Source organism: Prionailurus bengalensis, chromosome A1 (genome assembly GCF_016509475.1).
Source record: "Prionailurus bengalensis isolate Pbe53 chromosome A1, Fcat_Pben_1.1_paternal_pri, whole genome shotgun sequence".
NCBI classification, from domain to species: domain Eukaryota; kingdom Metazoa; phylum Chordata; class Mammalia; order Carnivora; family Felidae; genus Prionailurus; species Prionailurus bengalensis.
Window position 1 is genome coordinate 115,617,198 of NC_057343.1, and position 12,522 is coordinate 115,629,719.

The 12,522-nt window shown below is 40.1% G+C and overlaps 1 protein-coding gene across 4 annotated transcripts in view; it reads left to right on the forward strand.

Moving 5' to 3' along the window:
• CTNNA1 (catenin alpha 1) overlaps positions 1 to 12,522 on the forward strand; it is a 313,848-nt gene that overhangs the window by 132,884 nt on the left and 168,442 nt on the right. Inside the window, exon 2 of one of the 4 annotated variants that reach the window (XM_043589033.1) lies at positions 758 to 790. The exons of 2 other annotated variants lie outside the window; for them this stretch is intronic. In XM_043589033.1, coding sequence (XP_043444968.1) covers positions 778 to 790 — 13 coding nt within the window. In that variant the 5' untranslated portion in view covers positions 758 to 777. Of the gene's footprint in view, positions 1 to 119; positions 230 to 757; positions 791 to 12,522 lie in introns of those variants that run through there. One more of the 4 variants, XM_043589050.1, reaches the window with a different exon arrangement.

The window sequence follows — 12,522 nt, forward strand, 5'->3', positions numbered from 1 at the left end:
GGCCTGCGCCCTGGAGGGGCGAGCGGGCGGGGCCGCCTCTTCCTGGCGCTGGGGAAGTTGAGGGGCCGCAGTGGCTGGAGCGGAGCGAGCTGCAGCCCCCGCGCGGACGCGCCGTTTCCTCCCGGGAAAGTTTCTCCCGGTTTCTAAACTTTGTCGCGGCCGACTCGGCGCGCGCGCCCGACCCCCTCGGCCGCCTTCCTTGTGGAGCGGAGGCTGCGCGCTGTTTCCGGTACGGGAGTGGCAGAGAGTTGAGCTTTCCTGTGAAGTGATTGTGGTTTGTGGTTTCCGTGGTCGCACCCTCCTCCCCCGCCTCCGAAACTTGGCTGGCGGGTGGACGTGAGGATTGCGGAGCCCGAGCTCCCGCACGCGCGGCCGGGGCGAATGTGAGAGTGCAGTGCTGTCTTTCTCGGACTGGGTCTGGCTGGGAAGGTGCGCCACACCCGAGTGGACTTTTGGCGTGTACCAAGTTAACCTTTGTTGTGCAATTACTCAGTCTATTCGTGCTGGTTAATAGGACGTACTTCCCTCTGGTTAGTTCTGGTGTTCACGGGTGGCGTTGGAGTCTTTCTTGTGGACTTTTAAAGGAGTGTGCGTGTGTGAAGCACTTGTTGGAACAAATGTGGACCGAATGCCTGACCCTGGCTTGGCAGGAATGGCTTCCCAACAATGCAGGCGGCAGTTGGCTCAAACCAGGATTGGCAGACACCCTCAAGTCCTCCTGCCTCTCTAACATTTTTTTGGTGTTTGTTTTGTACAGAATCTACAGTTTAGAAGATTATGTTAAGATATGGTAAGTCTCCAAATAAACTTAGGGCATATCGTATATATGTTGAAGGAAACGGTTACATCATTGTATTGTTGCCACAGGATAAGCATTTCCATGAGAGGATATTTTTTTTTTTTTTGGCACTGACTTTTTAAAGGACACTACAGGTATATGTTACTTTAAGAAAATGTAAGTTAAATTACTGTTATTAATTAAATAAATTAAAATAATTTATACAAATTTAATTGTTATTTTGTTTCATAAGATGTTAAAAGTGGAGAAATTACCGATAGGCTCTCGCCAGTTATTTATCCTTCTTAACTTTTAAAAAATAACTGTTTTATCCACTTTTGTTTCAGACCCACAGATGATTTAAGATGTCATCTGTGCCCCCCCCAAGAGCTGACAGTGTAATGTAGGGAAGGTATATAGCCTAGATGTAGTGTAGGGCAGACCCTAACAGTACTTGTGGATGGGTCAAATTTTATACACTACTAACGATAAAAGAAACTTGCGGATGCATGGAGAGGGGGCTAATAAGTTTTGTTTGGAGAAGTCCAGAAAGGCTTCTGGAAGAGAATGGCATTTGAACTGGATGAAACATAAGTAGGGTTTTGTCAGTGGAGGAAACATAAAAGAGAAGAGGAGTTTGTGGAATTGTGACATAACTCTTCTGGTTTTCCTTAAATTTTTGGCTCTTTTCAGTTGTGTGTGTTTGTTTTTTTTTTTTTTTTTTTTTTTTTTTAAGTCTACTCATGCCCGAGATTCTATCCAACATGTGTCAGTTTTTCACACCATTGACGTGGCATCACCTTCATTCCCATCATCAACATTTCATTCCAGACAGTGATTGAGAGATCAGGGGTGCCTTTTCCACGGTGAGAATCTCTTCTCACAGTCTCCCTGTCTTCAAACTTAGATACTAAAGTCCAAGCTTCTCTTCTTATCGTGGAGGTCTCACCTGACCTACATGGTCACCTGTACACCAGAGAGCTGAGTGTCCTAGGGGCTTCTCAGCCTCAGCATGCCCAGAATGAGACACTTTTCTGGAAACCTAAACCACATGTGGAGATCAGCAGTAACTGGTAGGGTCCTGGAATTTTTTTTGAGAAAGTAATAGCCTGAGACATGACGGACAGACTGGTTGTTGCAGGTGGTGGTGTGTAGTGCTGGTGAAGATCTGGACAAGGGAACACGGTCCTCTGCTTGTGTTGAAGGTCCTGAGATAGGAATGAACTTCATGTGGCTTGAGACCTAAGAGAAGACCTGTATATCTTGAAAACTTTTGGGGTGGGGAGAAGGCCTCACATGAGATTGCAGAATACCAGGTCACATGTTTGAATTTTATGCTAAGAGCTGTAAGCAGCTATTGTGGGGAGTTTCATGATCTGTTTTTTTTGTTTTTTTTTTTTTTAAAGTTTATTCATTTATTTACTTAAAAAAATTTTTTAATGTTTATTTTTGAGGGAGAGGCAGAGTACGAGTAGGGAAGGGCTGAGCGAGAGGGAGACAGAATCCAAAGCAAGCTCTAGGCTCTGTCCGTGATGTCAGCATGGAGCCCTGTCAGCATGGAGCCTGACGCGGGGCTTAAACTCAGGAACTGTGAGATCATGATCTGAGCCAAAGTAGGACGCCCAGCCGACTGAGCCACCCAAGCGCCCCGAGGTTCACTTATTTATTTTTGAGAGAGGGAGAGAGAGGGAAGTGTGAGTGGGGGAGGGGCAGAGAGTGGGAAGGAGAGAGAATCCCAAGCAGGCTCCGCACTTTCATTGCGGAGCCCAGCATAGGCCGAAGCCATGAATGGCGAGATTGTGACCCGAGCAGAAGTCCAAGGCTCAACCCACTGAGCCACCCAGGCGCCTTTCATGATCTGATTTAAAAAAAAATTTTTTTTTTCAACGTTTATTTATTTTTGGGACAGAGAGAGACAGAGCATGAACGGGGGAGGGGCAGAGAGAGAGGGAGACACAGAATCGGAAACAGGCTCCAGGCTCTGAGCCATCAGCCCAGAGCCTGACGCGGGGTTCGAACTCACGTGACCTGAGATCGTGACCTGGCTGAAGTCGGACGCTTAACGGAGTGCGCCACCCAGGCGCCCCTCATGATCTGATTTTTTAAAGGAAGAGCACTCCTGCTTGTGCTTCGAAGCCTTGTGTACAAATGAAAATAGGGAGTTAAGCAAGGAAGATGGTGGGAATGCGGTGATGGGGATAAAGGGAGCTGTATTTTGGCGAAATGAGACAGGACTTAAATATGGATTGGATGTAGGGGTGTAAGCTTATCTGTAACTGTTTCCTCAATGATACCCCTGCTCCCATTGTATTTTGTCCCTTTCACGATGAGCTTTTAGTCATATCTCATGACTCAAGTTAGCCCTTTCCTTTCTGGTAGCAAACCTTCTCACCAGGAGGTGTCCTGCATTGTATTGTACCTTATTACTGATGTCCCTGCTTGCTTTTTCCTCCAGGAAGTGGGCTTCTGAGCCCCTTGATAACCTTAGCATTTGACTTGGTACCTTGCCTGGAGGGCAAATTAGATACTTGTTGAACGAAGGAGGAAAAAGTGGCTTCTCAGCTTGGAGTCTAGCTTGTGGGTGGAACTGTGATGGATGAGGCAGTAGTCTGATTATGGCAAACTGAAAACCATCTCCATTCCATTCTTCTTCCTTTTCTACCCGTATCTAATCAGAGATGAAATCTTCTCCATCCATTGTTCATCTTACATTAATTACTTTTTTCTGTTTTCTCTACTTCCACCGTAGTTTAGATTATCTTATCTTTGAACTATCAAAATTACTTGTTCTCTGGATAAATTGTCTTATTATTGTTTGCTTTGGTGCCTTTTTCATATTTTTTCCTTTGCCTGGAGCACTGTTCTCTTTTTCATCCATCTGACAAACTCATTTACTCTTTAAAACCCACCTTAGATGTCACTGCCTCTGGTTTTCTCTTAGAACTCAGTGCTTCTTGGTCGTTTGTACATATTCTGTGGTTGCATCTTTTATACTGTTTGGTAAATATTTTTATGTATGCCTTCCTCCCAGCTGGGGGTTTCTTAGAAGTGAGGTCTAGGCTTTTATTTTTGACAAAACTTAAAGTATGATATACATGTAGAAGAGCGCTCAAATCATAAGAGTACCTGCTTATTGAAGTAGTTGAGCGAAGACCATCACATCCACTATCCAGACCAAGAAACAGTAAATTACCAGCCAGTACTCTGGAAATCCCTTCTTGTCAGTTTGAAGTCACTACCTGTCTCTGTGCTCATTTCAGTTTTTAATCTGATATTTGGGAACATTATAGTTGCCATAGTTAGTTGAGTGTCATAGTGTTAATTAGTGTTTGTCATAGTTAGTTGAGTGTCTTCCTGTCTTCCCCTCCAGCTTTTCAGTCTTTATACCTAAGCAGAACTCACATTCATTTGAGAAACTTACTACTATCGCCTTGTTGAGCTGGTCAGACTCTGGTTGGTATTCAAGGGCTTCTGAATTCTGGCCCTAACTTAACTTGTTCAAATTTATTTTCTACTGTAAATTCAAATTAATTTTCTACTTACAGTAGACGTATGTGTCCTCTGCACCTGCCAGCCATTCATACTAGAGTGCCTCATCCTTCTCTGACACAAATGCCATCCATTTATGAAGGCTTATTAACATGTTTTACCATTGAGACATTTTTCATCATGGCTGAAATGATCTTTAATTGATGAGAAATCTAAAATTTGCCCCTGATTATGACATTCTCACTATCCTGTTTTTTGGTATTTTTTTGTGTGTGTTTTTTGGTGGTTAAATATATGTAACAAAATGTACCGTTTAATTATCTTTATGTATACTGGTGGCATTGAGTATATTCACGTTTTTGTGAACTTACCACCGCGATCCATATCTGCAATTTTTTTCATTTTCCCAAACTGAAACTTCATATTCGTTAAACAGTAACTCCCCATTTTGCCTCTCTTCAGTCCCCTGACAACCACCATTGTACTTTTCTTCTCTTGAATTTGATTACTGTAGGCACCTCACGTAGGTGGAATACTACAGTCTTTGTTCTTTTGTGACTGGTTTATTTTACTTAGCATAATACCTTCAGGGTTCACCTGTGTTGTAGCATGTGTCAGAATTTCCTTTCTTTTTTAGGCAGAATGATACTCCATTATCTCTTCATCTGTTGATGGATACTTCGGTTGCTAGCACTTTTTGGCTGTTAATAACACATCTTCACCAACACTTGTTATTTTCTTTCTTTTAAAAAATTTTATTATTAATGAGAGAGAGACAGAGTGAGCTCATGTGCACGTGAGCTGGGGAGCAACAGAGAGCAGAGGAGGGAGAGAGAGAACTCCAAGCAGGCTCTGCCCTGTCAGCGGGGAGCCTGTGGCGGGGCTTCATCTCAAGAACTATGAGATAATGACATGAGCCAAAATCAAGAGTCAGTGCTTCAAAACCACAGTGAGATACCACCTTACACCTGTCAGGCTGGCTAACATTAACAACTCAGGCAACAACAGATGTTGGCGAGGATGCGGAGACAGAGGATGTCTTTTGCATTGCTGGTGGGAATGCAAGCTGGAGAAGCCACTCTGGAGGAGGTTCCTCAAAACATTAAAAATAGAACTACCCTACGACCCAGCTAATTGCACTACTAGGTATTTATCAAAGGGATACAGGTGTTCTGTTTTGAAGGGATACATGCACCCCAATTTTATAGTAGCACTATCAACAACAGCCAAAGTATGGAAAGAGCCCACTGTCCATCAATGGATGAATGAATAAGGAAGATATGGTGTGTGTGTATACACACACACACACACACACACACACACACACAGTGGAGTATTACTCGGCAATCAAAAGAATGACATCTTGCCATTTGCAACTACGTGGATGGAACTAGAGGGTATTACGCTAAGTGAAATTAGTCAGAGAAAGGCAAATATCATATGACTTCTCACATATGATGACTTTAAGGGATAAAACAAATGAACATAAGGGAAGGGAAACAAAAATAATATAAAAACGGAGAGGGACAAAACATAAGAGACTCTTAAATATGGAGAACAAACAGAGGGTTACTGGAGGGGTTTTGGGGGGGGTGGGCTAAATGGGTAAGGGGCATTAGGGAATCTACTCCTGAAGTCATTGTTGCACTATATGCTAACTAATTTGGATGTAAATTAAAAAAAAATAAATTAAAAAATGTTGATAACCCATTGAGCCACCCAGGCACCTTTCTTTTCTTTTCTTTTCTTTTCTTTTCTTTTCTTTTCTTTTCTTTTCTTTTCTTTTCTTTTCTTTTCTTTCTTTCTTTCTTTCTTTCTTTCTTTCTTTCTTTCTTTCTTAATAGCCATCCTAATGGAAGTGAGGTGATATTTCTTTGTAGTTTTGACTTGCATTTCTCTGATAAGTGATGTTGAGCATCTTTTCATGTGCTTATGATCCATTTGTATATTTTCTTTGAGGAAATCTCTGTGGAAGAGTTTTAATTGGGTTGTTAGCTCCCTACCCCCCTTTTGAGTTATAGGAGTTTTTTATGTGTTCTGGATTTTAAAAAAATTCCAGCATAGTTAACATACAGTGTTACAGTTTCAAGTATATGGTGTAGTGATTTAACAATTCTGTGCATTACTTAATGCTCATCATAATAAATGTATCCTTAATTCACCTATTTCACTCACCCCCACCCACCTCCCCTCTGGTAGCCATCATTTATAGTTAAGTGTCTGTTTTTTGGTTGTCTTTTTTTTCTTTGTTTTGTTAAATTGTACATATGAGTCAAATCATATGGTATTTGTCTTTCTCTGATTCATTTCACTTAGCATTATATTTTCTGGATCCATCCATGTGGCAAATGGCGAGATTTCATTCTTTTTTATGGCCGAGTAATATTCCAGTGTGTGTGTGTGTGTGTGTGTGTGTGTGTGTGTGTGTGTGTGTTGTAACACACACCCCACATCTACTTCATCCATTCATCAGTCGATGGGCACTGGGGCTGCTTCCATAATTTGGCTATTGTAAATAATATTGCAATAAACGTAAGGATGCATGTATCTTTTTGAATTAGTGTTTTCATATTCTCTGGGTAAATATCCAATAGTGGGTGTACATTCTGGGATATTTATTACTTTTCAGTATATGATTTGTAAATATTTTATCTAAGTTTATGGGCTGATAATGTCCTTTGATTCATGAAACTTTTACATTTTGATCAAGGTCAGCTTACCTGGTTTTTCTTTTGTTGTTTGTGCTTTTGGTGTCATATGTAAATCATTGCCAAATCCCATAGCATGGAGCTTTTTATGCTTTTTTTCTCCCCTCAACTACACTGTGGACATCCTGAGGGAAGGAACTAAGTTACTATTGTAGCTGCTTTACCCTTCAGCACAGTGAGCACATGGTGAACAAGGAGAAAGTAGGGAAAAATTTTTTTTAATGTAATTTTTAAATGGTCATAAGGAACACTCAAGATTTATGTGTAGGGTGGGGTGTTTCCTGCTATTGGTGATTTGTCATTGATTATGTCTGTCTCATGAATTAGGATGATAACGTGTTTTTAGGCGTTAGACAGTGTGTGAGCACAGGAGGGGCAGAGAGAGAGGGAGACAGAATCCAAAGCAGGCTCCAGGCTCTGAGCTGTGAACGGTGAGATCATGACCTGAGCCACCCAGGTGCCCCAGGGAGGAGTTTTGTTTTGTTTTTTTTTTTAATTTTTATTTATTTATTTATTTATTTTGAGAGAGAAAGCACGGGAGGGGCAGAGAGAAAGGAAGAGAGAATCACAATTAGGCTGTGTGCTGCCAGTGCAGAGCTGGATGCAAGGCTTTGAAGTCAGGAACCATGAGATCAGGACCTGAGAAATCAGGAGTTGGACACTCAACCAGCTGAGCTACCTAGCCTGCCTTAGGAGTTTTTAATCTTTTAAGTCCCAGCTGGAGAGCTTAGAGTTTGAACTTTGCTATCTGTGTAATGAATAAGAGAATTTATGAAGTATATTTATTTAAACTTCTAATGTGATAAAATGATAAAATTTAATTCCTGAACAGGAAATGTTTTTATTCATATTAAGTGGGTTGTCTTGCAAGTAAAACTAGTGAGCTAGTTCAGTACTTAAATAGCATTAAATTGCAGGTTTACCTTCTTAAGACTCTTCTAGACCTTAAAATCTTTTGGTAGATGCCGAGCTCCTTCAGGGTAATTACATCCTTCTGAATCTTTGACTCCTATGATACCTGACTCATTTTTTTTAATTAAAACATTTTTTTTAATGTTTATTTACTTTTGAGAGAGAGAGAGAGACAATGAGACAGTATGAGCGGGGGAGGGGCAGAGAAAGGGAGATGCAGAATGCAAAGGAGGCTCCAGGCTCTGAGCTGTCAGCATAGAATCAAGCTCATGACCTGAGCCGAAGATGGTTGAAGACGGATGCTTAACCGACTGAGCCACCCAGGCTCCCCTGATTCATTTATAAACCCATAGCAGATACTCTTCAACAAATACTGAATTAGTTACAGTAGGTATACATATGCTATATATAGGATTGTGCCAAGGGGTGGAGGCATGGTTTTACATCCAGTTTATTAAAGTTTAAAAAAAAAATTTTTTTTAATGTTTATTCATTTTTGAGAGACAGAGCATGAGTGAGGGAGGGGCAGAGAGAGAGGGAGACAGCCAGTCAAAGCAGGCTCCAGGCTCTGAGCTGTCAGCACAGAGCCCGAAGCTGGGCTTGAACTCATGGACCACGAGATCATGACCTAAGTTGAAGTTGGACGCTTAACTGGCTGAGCCACCCAGGCGCCCCTTGTTAAAAAAGTTTTTTGTAATAAAGCTCATAGCACCTAAAGATAGACACTGGTAACGTTTTGGTGTACATCCTCTAATCTTTGTTTTTGGGTATGTATATTGACAATAACTTTTATAAAAATTAGTTTTTACTTTGTCTTCTTTTGTAATCTACTGTTCATTTGTCGTAATTTGAACATTTCCCCTATTAGTAGGATAAGATTAACCTTTATTTTATGTATCCCTTTGAAAAAGGAAACACCACCAAATATACTAGACAATGACATCAATTGTAAGACCCATCCAGATGTTAGAGGCTTAAAAATGTGAAATATGTATGCTTTAGAACTGATGATATATGATTAATTGCACAGTGCCGATATAGCATATTAATGATCGCCTACTATTCCATTTTGTAGGTTCTTTTTGATCAGCCCTATTAGACATTTAGTTTGCTTGTAGAGCCCTGTTAGTGTAGCTCAATCTTCTCCCCATCTTTGATTATTTCTTGAGGTTAACTTGGAAAAGGTTTGCTACTCTTAAAATATTTTTTTAATTATAGTTAAACATACATAAGATAAAACTTCCCATTTTAATAGTTGTTAAGTGTATACTTCAATGGCCTTAAATACATTTATGATGTGCAACCATCATCACTATCTATTTTCGGAACTTTTTTGTCATCCGAAACAAAAACTTTGTATGTATTTGACAGTGACTTCCCATCCTCCCCTCTACCCAGCCTCTGATAACCTCTCTTCTACTTACTGTCTCTATGAATTTGCCTATTTTAGGTACTTCATATAAAAGTGGAACCATACAATATTTGTCCTTTTGTGTCTGGCTTATTTCACTTATTGATACAATGTTTTTAAGGTTCATTCATGTTGTAGCATGTGTCAGAATTTCCTTTTTTTTTTCCCTTAAAATTTTTATTGTGGTGAAATAAACATAAAATTTACTATCAATGGGGTGCCTAGTTGGCTCAGTCGATTAAGCATCCGACCTTGGCTCAGGTCTTGATGTCGCAGTGAGGTAGAGCCCCGTGTTGGGCTCTGTGCTGACAGCTCAGAGCCTGGAGCTTGCTTTGGATTTTGTGTCTTCTTCCTCTCTCTCTACCCCTCCCCTGGCTCTCACTCTTTCTCTCTCAAAAGTAAACATTAAAAAATTCAATAAAATTTGCTACCATTGATTAATGATTTAGTTTAAATATTTATTTTGAGAGCGAGAATCCCAGGCAGGCTGTGTGCTGACAGGGGAGAGAGAGACTGATGTGGGCTCATTTGTGACCTGAGCTGAAATCAAGAGTTGGTCGCTCAACGGATTGATCCACCCAGGTGCCCTTTTGTGTTTTTTTAGAGAGATAGAGATTGTGTGCACGTGCGTGTAAGAGAGCTAGCGTGGGGGAGGGCCGAGGGAGAGATAAAATCTCAAGCAGACTCCATGCCAAGTGGGGAGCCCCATGCAGGACTCAATCTCAGAACCCTGAGCTAAAATCAAGAGTTGGATGCTTAACTGACTGAGCCACCCATTTGTCCCTAAAATTTGCTCTTACCTAGTTTTAAGCCTACAGTTCTGTGATATTAATTACATTTATGTTGCAGTGCAACCTTACCGCCATACATTTCTAGAAATCTTTTTATCTTGTAAAAGTAAAACAACTCCCCATTTTTATTAAACAACATTATGAACTCCCCATTTCTTTCTTACTCCAGTTTCTGGCAGCCAGTATTCTACTTTGTCTCTTTGACTGCTCTTGGTACTTCATAAAAGAATCATGTAGCATTTGTCTTTATGTCTTGTTTTACTTATTAACTATTTACTTATTAAGTAATTCACTTATTAACATATACTATGTCTGTATGTCTTGTTTTACTTATTAACATAGTATTCTCAAGATTCATTCATGTGGTAGCGTATGAAAATTTCCTTCCTTTTTAAGGCTGAATAATATTTTATCATATGTATGTATATATACACACACCACATTATGCTTATTCATTCATTTCTTGATGAATGATTACTTCCATATTTTAGCTACTGCGAATGCTGCTATGAACATGAATGTACAAATATCTCTTGGAGACCCTGCTTTCACTTTTGGATATACCCAGAAGTGGAATTGCTGGATTATAGGGTACATTTATTTTTAATTTTTTGAGGAACTGTCAAACTTACCACTTTACATTCCTACCAGCAGTGCCCAAGGGCTCTAATTTCTCTATTTCTTTGCCAATACTTGATATTTTCTTTTTTTCTTTTTTTTTTATGGTAGCCATCCTAATGAATTTGAGGTGGTATTACATTGAATTTTTTTTTTTAATTTTTTAACATTTATTTATTTTTGAGAGACAGAACATCAGCAAGGGAGGGGCAGAGAGAGAGGGAGACACAGAATCCAAACCAGGCTCCAGGCTCTGAGCTGTCAGCACAGAGCCTGAAGCGGGGCTCTAACTTAACAAACTGTGAGATCATGACTTGAGCTGAGGTCGGATGCTTAACCAAGCGACCCACACGCCCTCATTGTAGTTTTGATTTGCATTTCCTAATGATTGGTGATGTTGAATATCTTTCATGTGTTTTTTAGACATCCCTATATCTCTGGAGAAATGTCTATTCAAATCCTTTCCACATCATTGGGTTGTTGTTTGGTTTTTAGTTTTAGGAGTTTTCTCTATTTTCTGAGTATTAATCCCTTATCACATATGACTTGAAAATACTTTCTTCCATTCTCTGGGTTGCCTTTTGATTCTGGTAATAGTATCCGTTGATACACAAAAGTTTTCATTTTGGTGAAGTTCAATTTATCTATTTTTTTCTTTTGTTACCTGTGTCTTTGGTGCCATATGCAGGAAGTCATTGCCAAATCCAGTGTCATGAAACTTTTACCCTGTGTTTTCTTGTAAGTTTTATGGTTTTAGCTCCTACATTTAGGTCTTTGATTCATTTTGAGTTTATTTTTCTTTATGTTGTTAGGTAATGGTCCAACATCATTCATTTGCATGTGGTCACGCAAGTTTACTCAAGACCATTTGTTGAAAAGACTGTCTTTTCCTCATTGACTGATTTTGACACCTTTGGCAAAAATCATTTGACAGTAAATGTCAAATTTGACTGTAAATGTCATTTCTTTCTGGACTGTCTGTTCTGTTGGTCTATATGTCTGTCTTTATGCCAGTGCCACACTGTTTTGATTACTGTAGCTTTGTGTTAAGCTGATGCCAAAATAGCTCTTGAAGCCAACAATATTTTGTATTATTCTGTGGTTTAGTTGTATGTACGTGCTGTTGTGAAAATCAAATGAATCCATTTAACTTTCCTGTGTTTTGATTGTTGAAGTGATTACAGAATTGTTTGAGTTTGTTAAAACTCAAGGAATAGTATAACAGTGAATTTTAGTGCATATGAAAAGTGACACAATAGGTAAAAATAGGTTTTTTTCAAGTTTGATTACTTCCTCAGCCCAAATCATTTTTTCCTCATGAGTGATTGTGAAGCCACACCCTTAAAAGTAAAAGTATTCTGGGGCGCCTGGGTGGCTCAGTCGGTTAAGCGTCCGACTTCAGCTCAGGTCATGATCTCACGGTCCATGAGTTCGAGCCCCGAGTCGGGCTCTCTGCTGACAGCTCAGAGCCTGGAGCCTGTTTCCGATTCTGTGTCTCCCTCTCTCTCTGACCCTCCCCCGTTCATGCTCTGTCTCTGTCTCAAAAATAAATAAACATTAAAAAAAAAAAAAGTAAAAGTATTCAAGAATTTTCATTATAATGTCCATGTTAGCAGATTTAAGTCTTTTTTTTTTTTTAATGTTTTCTAACTTTGAGAGAAAGAGAGAGCATGTGTGTGAGTATGAGTGGGGGAAGGACAGAGAGTGAGGGAGAGAGAGAATCCCAAGCAGGCTCCCCACACTTCTGTCAGTGCAGAGACAGGACTTGACATGCTCAATCTCAGGAACTGTGAGAGATCATGACCTGAGCCGAAA